Source organism: Haliotis rufescens, unplaced genomic scaffold (genome assembly GCF_023055435.1).
Source record: "Haliotis rufescens isolate VD_foot unplaced genomic scaffold, xgHalRufe1.0.p SCAF_22, whole genome shotgun sequence".
NCBI lineage: Eukaryota > Metazoa > Mollusca > Gastropoda > Lepetellida > Haliotidae > Haliotis > Haliotis rufescens.
Window position 1 is genome coordinate 11,667,516 of NW_025963913.1, and position 25,974 is coordinate 11,693,489.

At 41.1% G+C, this 25,974-nt stretch overlaps 1 protein-coding gene across 3 annotated transcripts in view; it reads right to left on the bottom strand.

Annotated features, from left to right (window-relative positions):
- Window positions 1–1,616: 1,616 nt before the first annotated feature.
- Window positions 1,617–25,974, bottom strand: part of LOC124146410 — a 47,648-nt gene continuing 23,290 nt past the window's right edge. For all 3 annotated transcript variants that reach the window (XM_046516685.2, XM_046516683.2, XM_046516684.2), the window contains 5 exons: window positions 20,123–20,164; window positions 16,048–16,096; window positions 2,783–2,920; window positions 2,446–2,502; window positions 1,617–1,770 (listed from right to left, as the gene is read on the bottom strand). In XM_046516685.2, coding sequence (XP_046372641.1) covers window positions 1,664–1,770; window positions 2,446–2,502; window positions 2,783–2,920; window positions 16,048–16,096; window positions 20,123–20,164 — 393 coding nt within the window. In that variant the 3' untranslated portion in view covers window positions 1,617–1,663. The remainder of the gene's footprint in view (window positions 1,771–2,445; window positions 2,503–2,782; window positions 2,921–16,047; window positions 16,097–20,122; window positions 20,165–25,974) is intronic.

Here is a 25,974-nt window from a genome sequence, read left to right on the forward strand (position 1 = left end):
CTGTGTGGTTGTACATGGAGGGTTGCCCCTGTGTGGTTGTACATTGAGGGTTGCCCCTGTGTGGTTGTACATGTAGGATTGCCCCTGTGTGGTTGTACATCGAGGGTTGCCCCTGTATGTTTGTACATCGAGGGTTGCCCCTGTATGGTTGTACATCGAGGGTTGCCCCTGTATGGTTGTACATCGAGGGTTGCCCCTGTATGGTTGTACATCGAGGTTTGCCCCTGTATGGTTGTACATCGAGGGTTGCCCCTGTGTGGTTGTACATCGAGGGTTGCCCCTGTATGGTTGTACATGGAGGGTTGCCCCTGTATGGTTGTACATGGAGGGTTGCCCCTGTATGGTTGTACATGGAGGGTTGCCCCTGTGTGGTTGTACATCGAGGGTTGCCCCTGTGTGGTTTTACATCTAGGGTTGCCCCTGTATGGTTGTACATCGAGGGTTGCCCCTGGATGGTTGTACATCAAGGGTTGCCCCTGTGTGGTTGTACATGTAGGATTGCCCCTGTGTGGTTGTACATCGAGGGTTGCCCCTGTATGTTTGTACATCGAGGGTTGCCCCTGTATGGTTGTACACCGAGGATTGCCCCGGTATGGTTGTACATCGAGGGTTGCCCCTGTATGGTTGTACATCTAAGGTTGCCCCTGTATTGTTGAATATCTAGGGTTGCCCCTGTGTGGTTTTACATCGAGGGTTGCCCCTGTATTGTTGTACATCAAGGGTTGCCCCTGCATTGTTGAATATCTAGGGTTGCCCCTGTATTGTTGAACATCTAGGGTTGCCCCTGTATGGTTGTACATCAAGGGTTGCCCCTATATTGTTTAATATCTAGGGTTGCCCCTGTGTGGTTGTACATCGAGGGTTGCCCCTGTGTGGTTATACATCTAGAGTTGCCCCTGTATAGTTGTACATCCAGGGTTGCCCCTGTATTGTTGTACATCTAGGGTTGCCCCTGTATTGTTGAATATCTAAGGTTGACCCTGTATTGTTGTACATCCAGGGTTGCCCCTGTATTGTTGTACATCTAGACTTGCCCCTGTATTGTTGAATATCTAGGGTTGCCCCTGTATGGTTGAACATCTAGGGTTGCCCCTGTATTGTTGAATATCTAGTGTTGCCCCTGTATGGTTGAACATCTAGACTTGCCCCTGTATTGTTGAACATCTAAGGTTGCCCCTGTATTGTTGAACATCTAGGGTTGCCCCTGTACTGTTGAATATCTAAGGTTGCCCCTGTATTGTTGAACATCTAGGGTTGCCCCTGTATTGTTGAACATCTAGGGTTGCCCCTGTATTGTTGAATATCTAAGGTTGCCCCTGTATTGTTGAATATCTAGAGTTGCCCCTGTATTGTTGAACATCTAGGGTTGCCCCTGTATTGTTGAATATCTAGGGTTGCCCCTGTGTGGCTGTACATCTAGGATTGCCCCTGTATTGTTGTACATCGAGGGTTGCCCCTGTATGGTTGTAAATCCAGGGTTGCCCCTGTATGGTTGTATATCTAGAGTTGCCCCTGTATGGTTGAAGATATTAGGTTTCTCCTGTCCGGCTGTACATCTGGGTTGCCCTCCACACCTACCCCATCCCCAAATCACAGAAATAAAACAATATCCAAAATTCTTGTTGAACATTTTATAGCTACAATCATAATTCAGCAGATTATACTAGTGTCTCTTATTCTTCTTCTTCTTCTTCTTTTTAGGAGGGGTTCCAACATCTGCTGAACCTCTCTTCTTTCTCTGTGACACACCTTCTTCCATGAACAAGTCATCTGAAATTACACATTTTGTTTCCTGTCAGCCTGAAATCCACTATAAGTTAATTCTTGTTGATACCCATGAACATCCGGGTTAGAATTGGTCTTCAACAACCCATGCTTGTTGTAACAGGCGACTAGCAAGATTGGGAGGTCAGGCTCGCTGTCATCACATCCTTATTGCATGGATCGCTGCTCATCATGTTAATCACTGGTCTGTCTCGACCAGGCTTCATTATTTACAGACTGCCATCATATAGCTGGAATATTGCTGAGTGCAGCGTTAAACAACAAATAAACAAACAAACAAAACTTCTTATTGAGCTTACTTCCTGAGTAAATCATACGACCAGTTTATGCACTTGACACAAAAAACATCTGAAGAAAAAAGAATAAATTATTGGCACAACCACATTGTGTTCAAAACTATGACTGGAAGTCACGGTCCTTTTTATTTCCCTTATCCAAACAAATCAAGTCTTCTTGGTGTTCAGTGTATGCTTCTTGAACTATCGAGTGAACAAAAGATTTTCAGGGAATGATTATGAACTACATCATAAATGATTCGTGTGTCAACATAATTCCCTCAGGTTATAAAGGCAAGAAACTTGACAACTTGAGATATATCAATGCCCTTCATTGTGAAAGTACATGTTCACTGAATTCCTAATGCAATAAAGAAAAACCAACCATTGCCCTTCTGAATGTTCCTCTTTGATGTCTTTGGTTCCTTGGCTTGAGGCTCATCTATATGAACAAGAAAACAAATGTACCTTCTCCTCAGTTGGCCTTGTTGAGCTGTTTTGCCAACATTGGACTTTTTCGTCAATACTACCATCTGTATAGAAATTAACTGCATGTGCTTTTTAAGGTTTAAAGAAAGATTTCAGGAAACATAACATGATGTATAAAAGAAATGAACTTATTGCCAGGAAAAGAATGAAGCGCTTTGAAGCAACATTTACCCTTTTTAATCCTTATGCATTGGTCATATTATCTAGTAAACAAACAGCCTGTTATATATCACCTGCTCCAAACGGCTTGAATCTGATTTTGAGTCCTGATGGGAAGGGCACAGTATTGTGGGGGATCTTGGCTGCTGTGACAGCCTTCAGTACATCCCTTGGTTTCTTCAGGATGTGTATTTGTCCCTGGAACTTTGGTCCTGACAGAAATATACAGTGATCTCTTTCCTCATAAGGATACACAGGGATATATGTCCTTGCATGATTTTGCCTTCTTTATGCAATATGTGACTTTAACATTGAAATCTGGAAAATGACTATAATAATGCCTATAATAATTCTATAGCCATATCAAAGCTAACTGTATTGTCATTCAAAACCACTTTCATGTGATGACATGGTATAAAACCGAACAAGGGAGACATAAAACCACATATAATGCCTCCATGTCAGAAGGATAAGATCTGATTGGTCCATGTGATCTTGATAAAATACTGTGTAACCCGCCTTCAAGGGTAATAAATTTATCAGCAGGGGAATAAATCTCCTACTTTTATGAGCCAATGGATGTTATGTGACATAGCGCAAGCTTACCTCAGCTCAATCAAGCAGCTGTATTCTATCATTTTGGAATTTGATTGAATTGTTTCACAATGTCATATCAAAACATGTCGGTTTAGATAAATTCATTGCAGCTGGATCCTGAGGGGTACATGGGGTTTTATGCGTCTCTCGTGGGATAAAACCTAAAGCAGGATGCACAAAACCCTATGTACCCCTCTTGATCCTGCTACAACTTATAATATATCCCTTGTGATACTGAGCTGAGTTTAACTGGTGCTGTGTAACATGACTTTCACTGACTCCTAAACATGCAGCTTTTTGCTTCTTAGTGGTGAGTAAGAGATTTATTGTGCTAGCTCAGAAATCCTTTTGCAGCCTGGGGTAATTGAACATTTTATGATAAATTGTATATTTATATACTTATCCTATCTCACGTATTTCTCTTTCTACTTTTGGTTCTGAGTAAAAACGTGTCTGTTATAAAGGTTTCCAGCTTCTCAAGTAAACAAGCATGAAATACTCATATCCCCCGCCAATATGACATGTCCGGTTGTGTGCAATGCATAAGCTCCTGTGAACTATGTTCACTGGGTCTTTCTGTAAATGGCCCAATTGCAGACCTAAAAAAAGTTATTACTGGTGTTGCTTTGCTATCTGCAATTTATGATAGAATATGTAACTGTATTTGTAATGAGTAAGGATGAGACATATGGACGAACAACTTCTTTATTACAATTAGGAGCAATAGTTTCAGTGTAGGTTCTAACACTGTTATCAAGCAAGTGAAGTAAAGAGTATGGTTGACAAGAATATATACAGGATAGGAGGCACTGTTCATACAGTTGAGTAGGTTTAAGATCCGTTACACTGTTGTATTTGTAATGAATTGTGTTTCTGCATGAAGTTAGTCAGTGAATGCAACAACCGTGTCGATGTCACTTTTGGAGGAACATACACACAAGCAATGCAGAACTTACCAACAAGAAAGGAAAGGTATTCGATACTGCGAGATGACATTATGTGCCAAGTTTGGTGAATGGTACGGTTTTCAAGATCTGCTCCGGAAACGAGGACTACCACCATTTTCAGTCTTAGTCAAAATCTTTGCCATGGAAACTCGTAAAATATTTTTTTTTTAAATCCCAAACAATCAAAACGCACCAGTTCAACACTAGACCTACCTATGTGCCAAGTTTGGTGAAGAAATATGGTACGGTTTTCAAGATCTGCTCCGAAAACGAAATGTGATGGACTGACGGACAGATGGAAGGCGGAACGGCACCCATTCCTATATCCCCCTTCCACTTCGTGGCGGGGGATAATTAATCCGTGCATAATCCATGACAACACTGGGAATGAGGGTCTGATGGAGTGAAAACAAAATGGCATGAAGTACAGACTGGTCGCCATGTGGACTGCTCGTCCATTATGATGTTTAACAAGCGTATTGAAAGAAGACTCAAGTCGCCGGTAAACTCAAACGATGTTTACTTGTTCAGATCAAAACCATAACTGACAACACAACGGTATTACTATGATGACATCATCACAACACTCACACAACCATTCCAAACTACGTTAACATTGCGTTCTATTTATAGAAATACTTCCGGGTTTTGAGTTACCTACCTAACATCATTTCTCCTTCTCAGATACAATCATACCTACTTAGAAATTAGACATTGATTAAACCGATGATAATAAAGTACTGTTTACAGGTAAGCATAAAACAGGTGACTGTGTTAATTACAAATACGAATGTGTTAAATACAAAATACAAATATTTATAATTAATTGCATTTACATATTGTCAAACATGCCAATAAAGGCATTTTCACTAGAAATACAGTCAATGTAAACATGATAGTCACTCTGAATGTCTCTGGCAATTGTCTGTTGAATTTTGTTTCACGACACTTGCTTGGAACACATCATCAAGTCCCAACACAATGTCACTTGCACCTCCTGGAATGTTGATGCTGCCTGCTGCCAGTTGTTAATGTCAGGTGAATCTGAAGATTGACATTCAGTGTCCACATTCACAACACAGTCTCTAGCACTATCACTACCACTACTACTTGTAGTCAAGTGGTTCGGTCTCTCAAAATGTCTTTTCAGCTTTCGGTGATTGATGACACGTGAGCGTCCATTTCCTTCACAGGGGTAAATAAGGTAAGTTTTTTCACCGATTTGGCTATCAACGTGGTAAGGCCCTTCCCATCTTTCCGAGATGAGTTTCCGAGATGTTCCGCGCACTTGCTGAGGATGATATAGCCACACTTTTTCACCTTCTTTGAATGGAGTAAACTTGGTATGTTGTTTCTATTCACACCTCTGCTCTTGCTCTTTCAAAATCTTCTCTCTCACAGTCTTCAGCAATTCCACTAATTCAGTCAGTTTAGCTGATGAATCAGTCACCGGTTTCTGATTTTGTCTCTAGGGGATTGGCCAAGCACAATCTTGAATGGGGTCTCTTCTGTAACCTTATTTGTTGATGTGTGAATAGCTGACAATGCTGACAGTAATTTCTCATCCCAATCCTTTTGGTCATGAGCTTCTATTAGAAGAGCTAGTCTTTCAGCTAGAGTTCTATTCATTCTTTCAACCTGTCCATTGCACTGTGGGTTGTATGGAGAGGTTCTTGTTCTTTTAATGCCTAGCTTGCTGCACAACTCTTGGAGAAGTTTAGCTTCAAAGTTCCGACCTTGGTCAGAGTGTAGTCCCTCTGGCAGTCCATATCGGCACACAATTTCGCTATATATAATTGTAGCAGTTGTTTCCGCTGACTGATCAGGTATCGCAAATGCCTCTACCCATTTGCTGAAAGGATCACACAGCACAAACAAGTATCCATTACCCCGTTGTGTTGTTGGAAGTGGGCCCGCAAAGTCCATGTTCCACCACAAGAATGATTGATCTGGGATAATCGTCTTCCCCTCAGGTGTTCGGTCTGGCAGTGAAGGATTTTTCCTCTTTAGGCAAGTAACACAGGACATGCACCACTCTCTTACATTGTGTCACCATCCAAACCAGAGGAATTTCTTCTGCACAGCAGCAATAGTCCTATCAATTCCAAAATGGCTATTTCCATCATGAAGAGCCCTTAAAATCCTCTCTGCTGCTGGTTGAGGGCAAATCACTCTTTTCACACTGTCAATGGTTTTCAGCACAAGCACATTGTTGCACAGTTCAAGCTTATCACCATCACTCTAATAAAGCTCTTCACATCTCGCTTGATATCGCTTGGTCTCTTGTGATCAGTTGCCCATGGTTGCAGTACTGTGATATCTGCATCTGTCTCTTGCATGTGAATCAGTTCCTCCATTGAGAATAAACTTGGTATGGCGATTGCGTCAACTTGAGGTGCCCTTGACAGTGCATCCGGAACTTGTATATCCTTGCCTGGTCTATGTTGGATCGTAAAATCAAAATTCTCCAGAGCAACCTTGCAAGTTTACCTCTTGGCTCCTTCAGACTGAGAAGATATGTCAGTGGCTTGTGTTCTGTTATAACTGTAAACTGGTTTCCCTCAAGGTAAACAGCTAACTTGTCCAGCGCCCACACAATAGCAAGACACTCTTTCTCTGTAGCGGAATAGTTCTTTTAAGCTCCCGTCAGTGCTCTTGACGCATACTCTATCACCCTCCCATCTTGCGTAAAGATGGCCCCTAAGCCGACATCACTCGCATCAGTCTCAACCACAAACTTCTTGGTAAAATCAGGATAAGCCAAAATAGGAGCTGACAACAGTTTCTCTTGTAGGTTCACAAAAGATGACTCACATTCATTTGTCCACTTAAATACAATGTTTTTTGTGTCAAATCTGTCAGAGGCTTCACAATGTCAGCAAATCCATGAATGAATCTTCTATAGTATGATACCATACCAACAAACCTCCCCACTTCAGCTGCACTTCCAGGTCTTGGAAACTGTCTGATAGCATTAACCTTGCCAGGGTTAGGGTTAACACCTTCTGTGTTAATAATGTGTCCCAGGTATTTAAATTCTGTCTTTGCAAATGCACACTTTTTGGGGTTCAATTTCAGTCCAGCATCTCTAATTCTTTTGAAAACAAGGTTCAAATGTTCCACATGTTCATCCAAGCTTCGTGAATACACAATCACATCATCCAGGTAGATCAGCAAAATCTCCCAATTGAGGTCACCAAAAACACTCATCATGAGACGTTGAAAAGTCACGGGTGCTACTTTTAGACCAAAAGGCATAACATTGAACTCAAACAGTCCTTTGTGAAGGTAAATGCAGTCTTCTCTTTGTCTTCTTCTTTTATAGGCACCTGGTAGTAAGCTTTGTTCATGTCCAAGGTCGAGAAGATTCGAGCTTGTCCAAAGGCTGCCAGACTGTCATCAATCCTAGGAAGAGGAAAACTGTCACCGATAGTCCGATCATTGGTAGATCTGAAGTCCACACAATACCTTGTCGTTAAATCAGATTTCCTTACTAGAACAAGAGGACTAGACCATGGGCTCTTACTTGGCCTGATGATCCCCCGTTGTAAGACGTCATCCACAAACTCAGAAATCCTTTCCAACACATCATGTGACACTCGACGAGGTTTATGAGACACAGGAGGATGCATTTCTAGTTGGTATTGAATGTTCAATAACGGTTGTGTTGCCTATTTCACCTACCATTGAAAACACGTCACCATTATCTTGTATTATCTTGTAGATGCACTTTTTGTCATTTTCAGCTACATGAGAATTATTTGACAATGTTCGAGCCATCTCGTCAACCTTCATACTCCTGTTTGGCTCGTTGTCGCTGTTGATTTGAAGACTTGCAATGACAGCTGAATCATCAGAAGTGGGTGAAAATGTTGCAACCACCGATCCAGCAGTTAACTCAGTTGTGGTATTGTAGGGGTTGGTGAGGTGAAGTAGCACTTTGTTGTTGTTTCGCACTGTATCGAGTACTCAACCACACCCTATTCCAAAACGTTCACATCCCAAAATGCCTGCTGACTCTAGCACATCTGTTATACCTATTCTTGACCACAGTGAAACGGTGTTCTTGAATTTTCTGTTTTCCCACCTTGCATGATGTAACAATATCCCTTGCAGTTCCCATATCAGCCCCTGGCACAGTATGAGGCACTACTAATGGAGGAAGTCTCTTACCTCTAGCTCTTCTTGCTACATCTTCTGTTACAATGCTAACTTCAGCACCACAGTCAATAAGCCATTTCAATTTGTATCCCCCTAATTCACCTTCAACTTCAATTCTTCTCGCATTTTGTGAATTTACACATGTCGCCGATACCCCCTTGGTTGCCAGAGAGTCTCTGCTATCCTCACTAGCAACATCTAGTTTTCCTGACCTCTTCTGCCTGACACTGGAAATCTAGCTCTACAGTCCCTTGCCATATGACCCATTCTTCCACACCTGTCACACTTGCCGTTAAATCCTCTCCTCCCATCCTGCTGATTGCAATAACGTACAAAATGTCCCGGCTGATTACACTTGTAGCATCTATCATTCCTTGGTTTATTTCTTGAAACTACTGCCACTGAAGCTGACAATTGTTCTTGATTGACAGTTAGTTCTGAGATCTTCTTAGCTAATTCCATCTGATTGAATCATGTTGTTGCAAGCAGTTTCCCTCTCTACTTGTTCTGCTTTCCTAACCAGTTCATCAAAGGTTACATCATCTGACACTAGCCATGATAATTTCTGTCTCACCTCAGGTGTCAGTGCTCTCCTGTAATGAGCAATCTGTAGCGCTGACTGTGATGCATCATCGGTAACATCCTGAAATGCCTTGGCAACTAGATCCATGATTGAATACTTGAGATTCACAGCCGTTTCTCCCGTCTTCTGCTTCCTATCTGACAATTCTTGTTGAAAAGTCACTGATGATCTCGCTGGTCTGAAGTGCTCTACGAATGCTAATTTACTGATCCATACCTTGACCGTTTATCCGCCGATAATGTGGTGAAAAACTCCTCAATGACAAATGAAAGCGAGCAGCCTTCTTCTCGTTTTCTGTAATGTCTTTCACAATGAAAAACTTTCCAGCTGGCTAAAATGACTATCAATATCTCCAGAATCACACTCGTCCCACTGCCATACTCCAGGTGCAGCCATTTCCAAGGGAAAATATCCGTTAGTTCACTGCTGCCACCAATGAAAGAAGACTCAAGTCGCCGGTCAACTCAAACAATGTTTACTTGTTCAGATCAAACCATAACTGACAACACAACGGTATTACTATGATGACATCATCACAACACTCACGCAACCATTCCAAACTGCGTTAACATCGCGTTCTATTTATAGAAATACTTCTGGGTTTAGAGTTACCTCCCTTACATCAGTATAGTCGACAAAGACATCTATATCCCCTGCCCATTATGGTCCCAAACCAGGTAACTGACCCAACATTTCTCTTAGCCCATGTCAAAATAGCTGCAATGGAAATTCTAAAATAAACATTTCTAAAACTCCTTAATATCAAATTGCACCAGTTCAGTATGTGCTTTATATATAGACATGCAATGTTTGGCAAGGAAATATTTAACAGTTTATTTGTTAAACTCCATAAGTGAACCCACCCAATCTTAAAACTTTGTCATGGAATAAAAACTTCTAAAAGTGCTAAATATCAAAAGGCACCAGTTCAGTTTGTGCCTGGTAGACATGCAAAGTTTTGTAAGAAAGTATTTAACGGTTTTTGAGTTACGCTCCGGAAACGAACACCACCCTGATAGAACCTAAGTACAACTTGTTCCCATGGAAACATAAAAAATAAAAATTTCTAAAATTCCTTAATAGCAAAAGGCACAAGTTCAATATGCGTCTGGTAAACATGCAAAGTTTTGTTAGAAAGTATTAAATGGGTTTTGAGTTATGCTCCGGAAATCAACACCACCGTTGTAGAACCAATAGAACCCATAGAGCACTTTTTTTACCAGATCTTTACTTATGTCCTTGTTTGGGATAGTTATACATCATAATGGACGAGCAGTCCACATGGCGACCAGTCTGTACTTCATGCCAATGTGTTTTCTCTCCATCTGACCCTGAATCCCAGTGTTCAGATCGTTGTGGATTATGCAGTTATTCAGAGGCATGTACGGATTAATTTACTTTAGAAGCTGGAAACCTTTATTTCAGACACGTTTCTAAGAAGAAAATGCATAGTGTGTGACAGGATAAGTATATGAATAAGGGATTTCTTCTCCAACTCAGAAATACATTTCCCTCCCTGGCGGTATACAAAGTTTTATCTTAGGATCAAGTTTCAGTTTCATGTATAATCAAGGGTGCAGACATCTAGGCTACTTCTCTCCCTCCCTTGTATCTATAACCAAGAGTACAATATCTAGGCTACTTGTCCCTCCCTCGTATCTATAGTCAAGGGTGCTGATATCTAGGCTACTTGTCCCTCCCTCGTATCTATAGTCAAGGGTGCTGATATCTAGGCTACGTCTCCCTCCCTTGTACCTATAATCAAGGGTGCTGATATCTAGGCTACGTCTCCCTCCCTTGTATCTATAATCAAGAATGCAGATATCTAGGCTACTTCTCCCTCCCTTGTATCTATAATCAAAGGTGCTGATATCTAGGCTACTTCCCTCCCTTGTATCTATAATCAAAGGTGCTGATATCTAGGCTACTTCTCCCTCCCTTGTATCTATAATCAAGGGTGCTGATATCTAGGCTACTTCCCTCCCTTGTATCTATAATCAAGGATGCAGATATCTAGGCTACTTCTCCCTCCCTTGTATCTATAATCAAAGGTGCTGATATCTAGGCTACTTCCCTCCCTTGTACCTATAATCAAGGGTGCTGATATCTAGGCTACGTCTCCCTCCCTTGTATCTATAATCAAGAATGCAGATATCTAGGCTACTTCTCCCTCCCTTGTATCTATAATCAAAGGTGCTGATATCTAGGCTACTTCCCTCCCTTGTATCTATAATCAAAGGTGCTGATATCTAGGCTACTTCTCCCTCCCTTGTATCTATAATCAAGGGTGCTGATATCTAGGCTACTTCCCTCCCTTGTATCTATAATCAAGGATGCAGATATCTAGGCTACTTCTCCCTCCCTTGTATCTATAATCAAAGGTGCTGATATCTAGGCTACTTCCCTCCCTTGTATCTATAATCAAAGGTGCTGATATCTAGGCTACTTCTCCCTCCCTTGTATCTATAATCAAAGGTGCTGATATCTAGGCTACTTCCCTCCCTTGTACCTATAATCAAGGGTGCTGATATCTAGGCTACGTCTCCCTCCCTTGTATCTATAATCAAGGATGCAGATATCTAGGCTACTTCTCCCTCCCTTGTATCTATAATCAAAGGTGCTGATATCTAGGCTACTTCCCTCCCTTGTACCTATAATCAAGGGTGCTGATATCTAGGCTACGTCTCCCTCCCTTGTATCTATAATCAAGAATGCAGATATCTAGGCTACTTCTCCCTCCCTTGTATCTATAATCAAAGGTGCTGATATCTAGGCTACTTCCCTCCCTTGTATCTATAATCAAAGGTGCTGATATCTAGGCTACTTCTCCCTCCCTTGTATCTATAATCAAGGGTGCTGATATCTAGGCTACTTCCCTCCCTTGTATCTATAATCAAGGATGCAGATATCTAGGCTACTTCTCCCTCCCTTGTATCTATAATCAAAGGTGCTGATATCTAGGCTACTTCCCTCCCTTGTATCTATAATCAAAGGTGCTGATATCTAGGCTACTTCTCCCTCCCTTGTATCTATAATCAAGGGTGCTGATATCTAGGCTACTTCCCTCCCTTGTATCTATAATCAAGGATGCAGATATCTAGGCTACTTCTCCCTCCCTTGTATCTATAATCAAGGGTGCTGATATCTACGCTACTTCTCCCTCCCTTGTATCTATAATCAAAGGTGCTGATATCTAGGCTACGTCTCCCTCCCTCCCTTGTATCTATAATCAAAGGTGCTGATATCTAGGCTACGTCTCCCTCCCTTGTATCTATAATCAAAGGTGCTGATATCTAGGCTACTTCCCCCTCCCTCCCTTGTATCTATAATCAAAGGTGCTGATATCTACGCTACTTCTCCCTCCCTTGTATCTATAATCAAGGGTGCAGATATCTAGGCTACTTCTCCCTCCCTTGTATCTATAATCAAAGGTGCTGATATCTAGGCTACTTCCCCCTCCCTCCCTTGTATCTATAATCAAGGGTGCAGATATCTAGGCTACGTCTCCCTCCCTTGTATCTATAATCAAGGGTGCAGATATCTAGGCTTCTTCTCCCTCCCTTGTATCTATAATCAAGGGTGCTGATATCTAGGCTACTTCCCTCCCTTGTATCTATAATCAAGGGTGCTGATATCTAGGCTACTTCTCCCTCCCTTGTATCTATAATCAAGGGTGCAGATATCTAGGCTACGTCTCCCTCCCTTGTATCTATAATCAAGGGTGCAGATATCTAGGCTACGTCTCCCTCCCTTGTATCTATAATCAAGGGTGCAGATATCTAGGCTACTTCTCCCTCCCTTGTATCCAGGGGTCCGGAAACCGTCATATGCGCCAGACATGTCCGATTGGGAATCTCAAATGTCCGGTTTAAAATATTGCTTACCGGACATTTAATTTTTTCTGTCCGGACATTTTAAAAAGTATTGTCCGGACATTCTTAAATTTTGACCGGACATGATCAACAGTTAGGACTGAGCAGTTTCTGTCTGCAGTTGTAACACAATGAAGATTATCTACAAGCTTTGTTTGTTTTGATTGCTGTAAATACATCGTACCTACAATGATAGTCCAATCGGTCAATCACTGTAATAGGCAATAAACTGAGTTGACAATGATTAATCGAGGATTAATTACTGAGAAAACCTTGTTAATTTGAGTAAAATGTGTTTACAACTGTACATTAATACCTTGCATCATCGATGTACCTCATTATCCTCACAAAGCTACGATACGTAACCTCAGACAAGAAGCGAAAGCGTGACGACAGCCAGTCGACCGATGCAGATCAGTCGAGCGGTTCTGATCATTTTGTAAGTCGTGGCTAACGACTTTCACTTGGTTGACATACAATGAGGATTTGCAGATTTTATTGTTTTCAGTAGCTAGTCGTATATTGAATCTTAATTGACCGCCATTTTGCTTTCTGTGACGATCGATATCAATTTTTTATATGGTCAATAATTAAGTACAGATGAAAAAGTATTCAAATAACTGTTGCTATCAACAATAGTTTAGGATTTATGATTATATTATCGGTCTTGTTTTTAAATAATCTTTAGTTTAAAAAAAATATTTCCCGTGAGGTCACGTGATAACCAAATATGGGATAATAGTCTCGATCCAAATGTTACAACGCGTACACTTGAGCAGACTCATGAATATTAATTAGACGGTTCACAACGTTGACAGATCCTTATTATAACAGAAACAAACGTATGTTTTCCATATATATCTAAAATGATATTATTTGTTATTAATTGTCCGGTGAATTAAACAATTTAAATTGAAACAATTCATAATTCATCATATTATGAATACGTAACAACTTGTAATTTGTGTGTAAAAAGTCGTACTAAAACACGCTGTTTGGAGGGAGCGTGGCATAAATGTAAATGTCCAATTGGGATTTTAAATTTTCCGGACCCCTGCTTGTATCTATAATCAAAGGTGCTAATATCTAGGCTACTTCTCCCTCCCTTGTATCTATAATCAAGGGTGCAGATATCTAGGCTTCTTCTCCCTTCCTCCCTTGTATCTATAATCAAGGATGCAGATATCTAGGCTAAGTCTCCCTCTCTTGTATCTATAATCAAGGGTGCAGATATCTAGGCTTCTTCTCCCTGCGTCCCTTGTATCTTTAATCAAGGATGCAGATATCTAGGCTACGTCTCCCTCCCTCCCTTGTATCTTTAGTCAAGGGTGCTGATATCTAGGCTACTTCTCCCTCCCTTGTATCTATAATCAAGGGTGCTGATATCTAGGCTACTTCCCCCTCCCTCCCTTGTATCTATAATCAAGGGTGCTGATATCTAGGCTACGTCTCCCTCCCTCCCTTGTATCTATAATCAAAGGTGCTGATATCTAGGCTTCTTCTCCCTCCCTCCCTTGTATCTATAATCAAGGATGCAGATATCTACGCTACTTCCCCCTCCCTCCCTTGTATCTATAATCAAAGGTGCAGATATCTACGCTACTTCCCCCTCCCTCCCTTGTATCTATAATCAAAGGTGCAGATATCTACGCTACTTCCCCCTCCCTCCCTTGTATCTATAATCAAAGGTGCAGATATCTACGCTACTTCTCCCTCCCTCCCTTGTATCTATAATCAAAGGTGCAGATATCTACGCTACTTCCCCCTCCCTCCCTTGTATCTATAATCAAGGGTGCAGATATCTACGCTACTTCCCCCTCCCTCCCTTGTATCTATAATCAAAGGTGCAGATATCTACGCTACTTCCCCCTCCCTCCCTTGTATCTATAATCAAGGGTGCAGATATCTACAATACTTCCCCCTCCCTCCCTTGTATCTATAATCAAAGGTGCTGATATCTAGGCTACGTCTCCCTCCCTTGTATCTATAATCAAAGGTGCAGATATCTACGCTACTTCCCCCTCCCTCCCTTGTATCTATAATCAAGGGTGCAGATATCTACGCTACTTCCCCCTCCCTCCCTTGTATCTATAATCAAAGGTGCTGATATCTAGGCTCCTTCCCCCTCCCTCCCTTGTATCTATAATCAAGGGTGCAGATATCTACACTACTTCCCCCTCCCTTGTATCCATAATCAAAGGTGCAGATATCTAGGCTACTTCCCCCTCCCTTGTATCCATAATCAAAGGTGCTGATATCTAGGCTACTTCTCCCTCCCTTGTATCCATAATCAAAGGTGCAGATATCTAGGCTACTTCCCCCTCCCTTGTATCTATAATCAAGGGTGCAGATATCTAGGCTACGTCTCCCTCCCTTGTATCTATAATCAAGGGTGCAGATATCTAGGCTACTTCCCCCTCCCTTGTATCTATAATCAAGGGTGCAGATATCTAGGCTACTTCTCCCTCCCTTGTATCCATAATCAAAGGTGCAGATATCTACGCTACTTCCCCCTCCCTTGTATCTATAATCAAAGGTGCTGATATCTAGGCTACGTCTCCCTCCCTTGTATCTATAATCAAGGGTGCAGATATCTAGGCTACTTCCCCCTCCCTCCCTTGTATCTATAATCAAGGGTGCAGATATCTAGGCTACTTCCCTCCCTTGTATCTATAATCAAGGGTGCAGATATCTAGGCTACTTCCCTCCCTTGTATCTATAATCAAAGGTGCTGATATCTAGGCTACTTCTCCCTCCCTTGTATCTATAATCAAGGGTGCAGATATCTAGGCTACTTCCCTCCCTTGTATCTATAATCAAGGATGCAGATATCTAGGCTACGACTCCTTCCCTCCCTTGTATCTATAATCAAGGGTGCAGATATCTACGCTACTTCTCCCTCCCTCCCTTGTATCTATAATCAAAGGTGCTGATATCTAGGCTACGTCTCCTTCCCTCCCTTGTATCTATAATCAAGGGTGCAGATATCTAGGCTACTTCTCCCTCCCTTGTATCTATAATCAAAGGTGCTGATATCTAGGCTACGTCTCCCTCCCTTGTATCTATAATCAAGGGTGCTGATATCTAGGCTACTTCCCTCCCTACCTTGTATCTATAATCAAGGGTGCAGATATCTAAGCTACATCTCAGATATCCTGTTTCCTGCATGCTGGACATACCTTCTGTCAAGTGATTCACGTCTTGCTGCACCAAGGAGACATGGTCATGCTGAAAATAATTATCAAAACATTTTATGTAAAGATGATTATCATAAATTATGAAGAAATAAGTCAACCTTATAATGATGAAAAAACAACTCGAATGATATATATAAATAAATCAATAGAACCACAAGGCTCTGTAGCTCATGGTCATACATTGGACTTTCAATATTGCTGCTCTTAAATGAATTCAGGTGTAATCATTGATGGGAACAAGAAAGCCACGTTTCAGCTTCGTTTGTCCAATGCTTTCGGAGGAGATGATGTTGGAAAACTCCGAGCATCTTTCAAATGCAAATGTCAACTTAAAGTCAAAACTTAAAACATCACAAAAAGCAGGAGACGTTTTGATGGCCACTACGACAAAAACATATCTTATTTCATTTTGATTTTACATTTTGATCCAATATAACTGATTTGCAACCATAAATAGAATTTCAATATGGGTGCAGTGGTGCACTTGAACAATTTGGGTGTCACCAATGGTTGGAACAAAGGCATGAAGTTTCACCTTCATTGGTACACTGGTTTCTGAGGAAATGTTATTGTGCAAGGAACTGCATTTTGAGAGAATTTAGTGGCATGGTCAAAGCAAAAAAGGTCAAATAAAGCTTAAAATTTAGATTAGCTGAATTTATTGAAACAGAACACATATGTGTGAGCAACACTCTTTTATTACAATTGGAGTAAAATTGGCTGACTTATTGCCTTAAATAAACTTTTCAATATGCTGCTATGAAAGTTTCATAAAAGAGGTATCTAATGAGGTACCTACTCTACAGTAGGACTAGATCAAATTTAAAAACAGCTAAGGTTTATCTCTATTCTTCCACTACGACAAGAAAACAGAAGAGTTGCAACGATACAGGATGGTCAAGATACAATACGTATTTCGATATAATGTTCACGATACGATATGTATCTCGATATGCAACATTAAAGAAAATCAACAGATAACAGTACTCAAGCATTTGTTAAGTTTCAAGACTTCATGCATGTCAAGATTGGACCTTTCATGATTTTGGAACAGTTAAAATTATTTTATAATAACAAGACTACTGAAGTTTCAAGCTTCAAAGTAGAAAATAATCAATGTGCTTCAGTCCGAATAGTTCAACTTCAGGTTCTTTTTCAGAAAAATTAAAATGTCAACATTGTAAAGTGACAGAGATGCCCTCTGGGTACTGACAATGTCTCCTGCTGTTGTGTCTTAACGGAGGTGGAGTCATAGGGGGGTAGATGACCAACACAACAATCAGCGCTTTGATTTATGATTCATAGTGTAAAAAAGTATTTATCAAGTGTCATGTGCTTGGTCAATAAAAATATGAAATTTGATATAAAACATCAATAAAACGATGATTGCAATTAAAATTGTATTTCCTGCTCTCATAGGCACTGTTTTATATGCAGAGATTACGATTACTGTGTGTATTTTCTTGTAAACTAAGCTGGAAATAGCAATCAGCTGTACACATGTTTCTTCCAATCTACCCAATGATACAACTTTAAAGAATTTTGATGCAATGGTCGGAAGAAATTGTATCTGAAATTATTGTTTTATCAGGAATAACATATTCCAATATCGTGTTACTTTAGTTTCAGCTTTTACTATATATATAAAAATTATAAGAACCATAAGCATAGCACGTTGGTACAGGTGATTGCTATTGCAGGATATTTTTACAAATGACCAATTTGACCAGTCACAATTTATTTCACAATTCTATATGTATTTCAATTGCAAAAACATTATGTTGACATATTATAATCATATTACCACAAATATGACTTTTAACGAGTCAAAGTATGGCATTCATAATATATGTATCCATTCTCTGTCAACTAAAGTTCGTTTCAAGGTGTCAATAGGGGCAATCTGACAGTGGTTGCTGTAAATAACAGTGACATACACGATTTCACCGAAATTAATGTAAACAATATGAAATTTTGAATAAAATTAATAAAATATATTACAAACATCAGTCCAGATATACAATGAACATGCTTTTTTGTAACCAGATAGTATAAAATTGGGATTGATTTTGGATTTGCTGACTGGTATTTCCAGCTTGCGGTGATCAGCTGATGATGTTTTTTGCAATGGGGAAAAAACATTGTGTCAAAGTAAAACTTGAGCTTATTAAAAATGTAGGTAAGTTTTGGTAGCCATGTGTTACAGCGTGCTAAAATCGGTTTAGCGTTTTATTGAAGGGTACAATAGTGAGGAACACTGTACTTAAAATTTGTGTTCCGTAGTGTGGAGTATCGATAAATAGGCCCACATGTATCGTGTATCATATAGTGGGTCAAGTATCGCGATGCATCAGAATAAAATAACACATGGGGTACAAAGGTGCACTGTTTTTTAACATTCCGAAAAGGCGTGACAAGGAGTCATTTATGTAACAAATATTAATAATCACTCTTATCTACCAACAGCCTACGCATTAATGCATATAAAAAACGAAGTGTGGGTTATTTCATGATAAAACATTGTTATATTGTGACGTCATTTCTACAGACTTGAACATGCACTCGCAACTTGATGACATTGTAAACCGAACAATGTTATTTTTGAGAGGGAAGTGTCCAGTGAGTTGTTCCCCATAGATATAGCTGGGCAACATAGTTAAACGCACTGGTCAAACAATCACACCTTAAGCAGAAGAGCTATGACAATCAGTATTGGGAGAAAAGGTACATGTAATCAAAGTGAAAATTGTGTGAATATCTTAGAAATACCAAACATTACCCCCTTGTTCATAAAATGGACTTCTCCAACATTGCCCATAGATTGTATTCAGGGAGCCATCGTTATGTAAAATTAAATATGGGTAAATATTGTTAAAGTTTGTACATCTTATTAACATCCTTCAGGAGACTGTACATAATGCTGGCATGCTATAAGAAATGCAAAAAAACACTGATGGGATCATAAAACACTGCACCTCTCCTGGTTTATTCTCCCTGCAGTGTTTTATTGTATGATAAACAACTCCCACTCGTTTATTTCTTAAACAACAGCTTATCAAACATGCTGAAATCTGTTTCAAAACACACACAATTAAGTAAACCATACATTAAGCATTGAGTCAGGGCCACACAATCACCCATCACAAAACTGAGCAGTCTCGCCCTCACTGTCAGTTTTCAGCTTAACTTCTGTTGGCAATGAGGCTGCAAATGTTCATGTGATTGTGAACATAATTAGAGGTCCTCCAGGTCTTGCAATTCATAAATAGCACTGTCACTGTGAACAACTATTTCGGTAGCCATGGACAGTGAAGAGTAACAGAAGTAGTCAAGTTCAGTCATGTCGAAGTTCGGGGTGGAGAGATAGTCATAAGACTTTATATCAATTACTGTTGGGGAGTTATATCAAAACAACTGGTACATAAGGACAACTTCAAAATAACCAAAATCCTGTTATTCTCTAAAGTTTGTTGGAGAAATAATATAGTTCAGCATGTTTTTCACTCTGTCATGTTAACTTCTATGAAATGACGCGTTGCGTTGATTTCCTAGAAATGACTTTGTCCAACATCTAAGCAGTGAAAAAGTCCATCAGGTTGCGATGAAATTAAATAGATATCTAGAACCAAAGACTATTAATTTTTGTTTTAGCCTGTGGAGGTTTATTTCATCAATTCATTTTGAAAATATGGATTTTGTTACCACTTTTTTTCAACTAGTCAAGAATGAACTAAATAATCTTAAACTCAAGTAACATTATTTTCATTCATTACTTCCTGTAACTCCTTTAGGAATGTTGTTGAGCACAGGTCAATTCCTGATTGATATTAGTGTATGTATATATTTTTGTGTGTGAGTGTACCCCGTCAACTAACCAGTATGCTTCAATGACGACGCATACTCCAGATGACTTGAGGGTTGTTACATACTTGGAAGGACATTTCTTGTCACCAACATTAGCTTCAAGTCACCTTCATTTCGTGTTGTGGCACTTTGGACTGTCAGAGTTGTCACGAACAATTCAAATTGTGATTTCACAATTGCCAAGTACACTTACCTCAAGATTATCATCATCAAAGGATCGCAGCTCGTATCTTTTCTATAAAGTAAAACAAAAAGTTTGTTGTCATTAAGAGAAGAAAATACCAAAACAATTCAAATTCCATCTCATTCACAGTAAAGATTAGAGGTATTTCAATATTTCAGTCATTTTAACTAAAGGTTTTGGAGACGAAAAATACATTAAAAGTTGGGAGGACAGGTTAGTTTGCATTTTCAAAAATCAATTATCATCATTTTCAATTTATGCAATGAAAAACACGTTCTTAGTTTTAAAAGCACTATGTTTAATTTCAAGACACTAGATTGACTGTCAATAAATTCAGTACAATTAGTCATTTGAAGACTTTTGTCAAAATGCTGAAATTCGCCCTAACAAATATCAATGTTAATAGAGACACAAATTTGCAAAACAAATCAATATAATTTCTGTTCATTCAATTGTTCATGCTTTGATTGTAAACATGTTCATGTGAAGTTTGAAGGCATACTACTTTATCAGAGGGAAATATCATCTTGAGATTTGCTGTTACCAATTTTAATGTAGTTTCTAGTGGATGCATCATAAAAAATAAATAAATAAGATTTGCTTCTATGAAATACAACTACTGACAACCCACAACCCAATATAGCCACTCACTGACACAGTATTGTACAGCCACCTCCCAAAACCCTACATAGCCACTCACTATATCAGAGCAACCTCCCACAACCCTATATAACCACTCACTATATCACAGCCACCTCCCAGAACCTACACAGCCACTCAGTATAACACAGCCACCTCCCACAACCCTACATAGCCACTCAGTATATCACAGCCACCTCCCACAACCCTACATAGCCACTCACTATATCACAGCCACCTCCCACAACCCTACATAACCACTCACTATATCACAGCCACCTCCCACAACCCTACATAGCCACTCAGTATATCACAGCCACCTCCCACAACCCTATATAACCACTCAGTATATCACAGCCACCTCCCAGAACCTACAGAGGCCACTCAGTATAACACAGCCACCTCCTACAACCCTACATAACCACTCACTATATCACAGCCACCTCACACAACCTTACATAGCCACTCACTATATCACAGCCACCTCCCACAACCCTACATAACCACTCACTATATCACAGCCACCTCCCACAACCCTACATAGCCACTCACTATATCACAGCCACAACACACAACCCTACATAGCCACTCACTATATCACAGCCACCTCCCACAACCCTACATAACCACTCACTATAACACAGCCACCTCCCACAACCCTATATAACCACTCACTATATCACAGCCACCTCCCACAACCCTACATAACCACTTACTATATCACAGCCACCTCCCACAACCCTACATAGCCACTCAGTATATCACAGCCACCTCCCACAACCCTACATAGCCACTCACTATATCACAGCCACCTCCCACAACCCTACATAGCCACTCACTATATCACAGCCACCTCCCACAACCCTACATAACCACTCACTATATCACAGCCACCCCCCACAACCCTACATAGCCACTCACTATATCACAGCCACCTCCCACAACCCTACATAGCCACTCAGTATATCACAGCCACCTCCCACAACCCTACATAACCACTCAGTATATCACAGCCACCTCCCAGAACCTACATAGCCACTCAGTATATCACAGCCACCCCCACAACCCTACATAACCACTCAGTATTTCACAGCCACCCCCACAACCCTACATAGCCACTCAGTATATCACAGCCACCTCCCACAACCCTACATTGCCACTCAGTATAACACAGCCACCCCCACAACCCTACATAACCACTCAGTATTTCACAGCCACCTCCCACAACCCTACATAGCCACTCACTGACTCAGTATTTTACAGCCACCTAATACAACCCTACATAGCCACTCAGTATTTCACAGTCACATAATATTGGAATATATTATTCCTGATAAAATAATAGTTTCAGATACAATTCTTCCAATCACTGTATCAAAATTCTTTAAAGTTATGTTATTGGATACTTTTTAATCGAATCACCGGTAGATTCCAAGAAATACGCGTGTACAGCTGATTGCTGCATCCAGCTTGGTTTGGAGACAATACACATGATTATCTTAATCTCTGCATATAAAACAATGCCTCGCAGAACAGAAAATACAATTGGTAAATCATCATGTCTAGTGATGTTTTATCTCAAATTCCAAAGCTTAAGGGATACGAAGGATTTTTTTTCTGCGGAAGACAAACACATTTATAAAGCAAATGTAGGGACTGTGTATGTGCTAGTGATGTGCTTCATTCCTGTTCCCTTTATGGAAAGGGTATACAAATTAGCATTGAATTTGAAGACTTTTACATGGGGTCACTTTATACTATAGATGGCAATATATGGTAAGTTATTATCAATTACAACAATTTCATATCGATAATCGTTAATATTACTTCCCATCGCTGACAATTCCGATTATCTATCTTTTTAGCCAGCCCTACTTATCCTGCATTACTCCTTAATGCATTTACTGCTATTTTTAGACATAAAGACAAAGCTGTGAAAAGGTCTAGCTGCAAAAGACCTTGTTCCAAAACAGCTGCCACGTGTCCCGGAAGTGGTGACGTCACATAAGAGAACATTACTGCTTAAAACATAACATCTGAAGAATTCATGGGGAGGTAGCACTGCGATGGGATGAAGTAATGTAGGTTAAGTATCCAAATGTAAAAAATATTAGATTTTAATAACTTATCCTGCATTACTCCTTTAATGCATCTTTATCAGATGGTGCTCCGAAATAAATTGTCGTCAAGATCCCAATAACCAGTACAGGATCCTGAGTGAAGACCGGAAACAATGACCATTCCCGTCAGAAGGAAAACGAGAGTGTGAAGGATATGGGAACACCAGGTAAAGGAACAGTAATAAACACCAGAGACTTTGAGAGAATCAGTGATGCCAGGGGTTGGTGATCTGTTGAGCCACCAAGGGACCAAAATGATGAACACCAGCAACATCCTCTAAGGCCACACCTCGTGGCTTGAGAAGACGACATGAGAGTGCCAAAAACACCCTTCCATAATAGACTTGATAGAGCAGTTGCAACTGCTCAAATCTTGTGAGGGTTGGGGTAGGCCTGTTTCATATGCTTGGAGAATGACCGCCAACAGCCATAGGTAGATGGCATTACGGTTGACCTCTGTCTGTGAAGTAGGGTAAACCGAAATAAATAGGTGCTTCGTGGAAAGCCCACACTGGGCATAATAACAGCTTCCCTTCATCACAATCGAAGAAAGTCGAGGGATGGTGAATGACCTGTCTGGCTGTCCTGGGAGTTAATCCTTGGCAATGAAATCCCAGCACAACCCAAGATGAATGTCCCCATGAGCTCCCGGAGACGTCTGAGGTTGTCAAAAGATGATGAATGCAATGGCTCTAAGGGAGCCATCCACAACAACTGTAAAACCATGTTCAGATCATAGGCTGGGGGTCTGAACTTGATCTTTTGATCTTCCAGATGAAACAAGTGCAGCAAAGCTTGTAATTCCAGTACTTTCGTCATTCGGCGATCTTCTGGAACGGATAGCACCAAAACTAATGGCAACTAGGTGTGTAGAAATAGTAGAGCCTTTGAGGTGAGGTGACATTTGCTGTGTAGGAAGAGTAGAAATTCAGCCAAGTATCTGCGGGAAGCAGAGGTCCTGATGCCTTCTCTACCATAAGACTCAAAGCAACGTCCCTTGTCACCATACAGCCCCCTAGGCACCTTATGCTCTCTGCAAATGTACCAAGCGTGTCGGATGGGATGCGTCAGCTTGCTGTGTGGATGGAGTAGAGGGCTTGGCCAAACCGGAAGTTTGAGTGGATTGTCTCTGGTAAGATTTCTTGGCTCCACGAGCCAACTTCTCAACAGCCATCAAAAGGCATGACCAAAATCAAACTAGGTTCCGGGTGTCTTCTCAAGGGACGCTGAGGGCGTTTGGATCCGTAACAGGGGAGGTGTTGGTCCTCAGAGATTCTGAAAAGTGTCAAAAAGGTTGCCGTCAAGGACATGAGTGCCATCAGCCACATCAAACAAGTGAGTACTGTCAACCTAGGATCGGGAGGAACAGACGTCGGGTAGGACCAGATAGTGTCCCACTTGTCCACATCTGGTCCCAGGACGTCACTATGGAAGCCAACCTGTCTGCCATCCAATTGTTGACTTGGTTCATTACAAGATGTGTGTCCAAGTCCGGCACAAAGGTTCCCCCTGAGGAGTCCTAGTATGTTCACTTCTATGGACAGAAGAGCAACTCCGTGAACAGCAAACAGATCTGAATGATTTAGAGCTGCGCTGGGAGGAACTGGGAGTGTTATAACCATGTGATGATCTAGCATTAGAAGAAGGCGGAGGATCTCTGTCTACAAGAGCGCCACAGAGGCAGATGAGGACAGCACTGGTGGCAAGATGGTGACCTGAAAGGACGTAGTACAGTTGGCACTGTAAGTGGAGTCAAGGAGCTGATAGGAGGCACCGATGGTGTCGGGACTACCAATAGGGTTGCTGCTGCCGGATGTGTCAACGTCAGAGGCGGCACCGCCACCACCACTGGGGCAGTAGGTGATTGAGTTATAGGTGTAGCAGCTGGCATCAGGTGCGCCAGAGGTGCTGCTGGCGCCATGGTCAGTCAAAACATGGACAGCATCCAAGCTTGCATCCAACTAGGAACCATAAATGAGGCAGGTAGGACATGCTGTGGCTTCGGGCAGCTGGTAGGGCAGCTGGTAGGGCAGCTGTTGACATGGTTGAGCAGTTGGTCCAGGGAAATGGTTGTTACCAGATATGGCTGTTGTAACCTAAGGCACTGGTGGTGAGTGAGACGTGCAGGCGACCGAATTCGACTGTGGCAACTGCCGGAGCAGTACTAATTGTTTTAGATGGGGATGCATCGAGGTCAGACATGATAGGATGATGGCAAACATGCTGCGTACATCGTTTCTGTGCAGCCTTCAAATTGAGGGAGAAGTCCTTTAGAGAAACAACACTACAACAAAGTTGAACAGGAGTCTAGACTGAGGGGATGAGGGTCCCTGCTAGATTGTTTTAGTGACAAACAATACAACAAGTCATAAATCTGTAATTTATGCAAAATCAAATTCACAAACGTTCAAATATCCAAGGTAATTTTAACGACGTTAATCGCCGGTAATTGTTGTTAATTAGAAGTGGCAATCAAGTGGCAATCGGTGTACCTCTTCACCTGAACTACGGTAATCCCCTCGTTCTTTGGTGCTGACTGTCTGGGATGAGCGAGAGGTACAATGTCAGTACCCGAGGGCCTTGGACCTATTACCGTAATTCCTCCAACAAGCACAAAGAGTGATCTTCGTTTAACAGCTTTTATTCCAACTTTGTGTTGCCGGTCAACCCACTCTAATTGTCACTTAATTATGAGACTTCGGCGGCAAGGCTTCAGTCTCAGTCGAAATGCTGGTGCCTAGGTTTGGTTTCTGGTTCGAACGATCATGACAACAAGCCGAGAGCGGAGCACCAGTCCAGATGTAGTCTCCCCAGCCGCAGCCGCTACCTAGCCGCTCTCTAGCCGTCTCTAGCCGTTCTCTAGACATTCTCTATTCGTTCTTATCCGTTCCCTCGATTTGGGGCTTTTGCCCCTTTTTAAACCGGTACCTACGTCACAGCTCTACTCATTTTTCCATCTATCATTGGTCAGCCACCTTTCCCCCCTACACTAGATCATTCTAACCCACTCTTATCTAATAACCAGCACCTTATTCGGACTTGCCATGATGTAGCTTCTCACCCTTTTGGAATTCGAACTATTCCCCCCCAATACCATATATG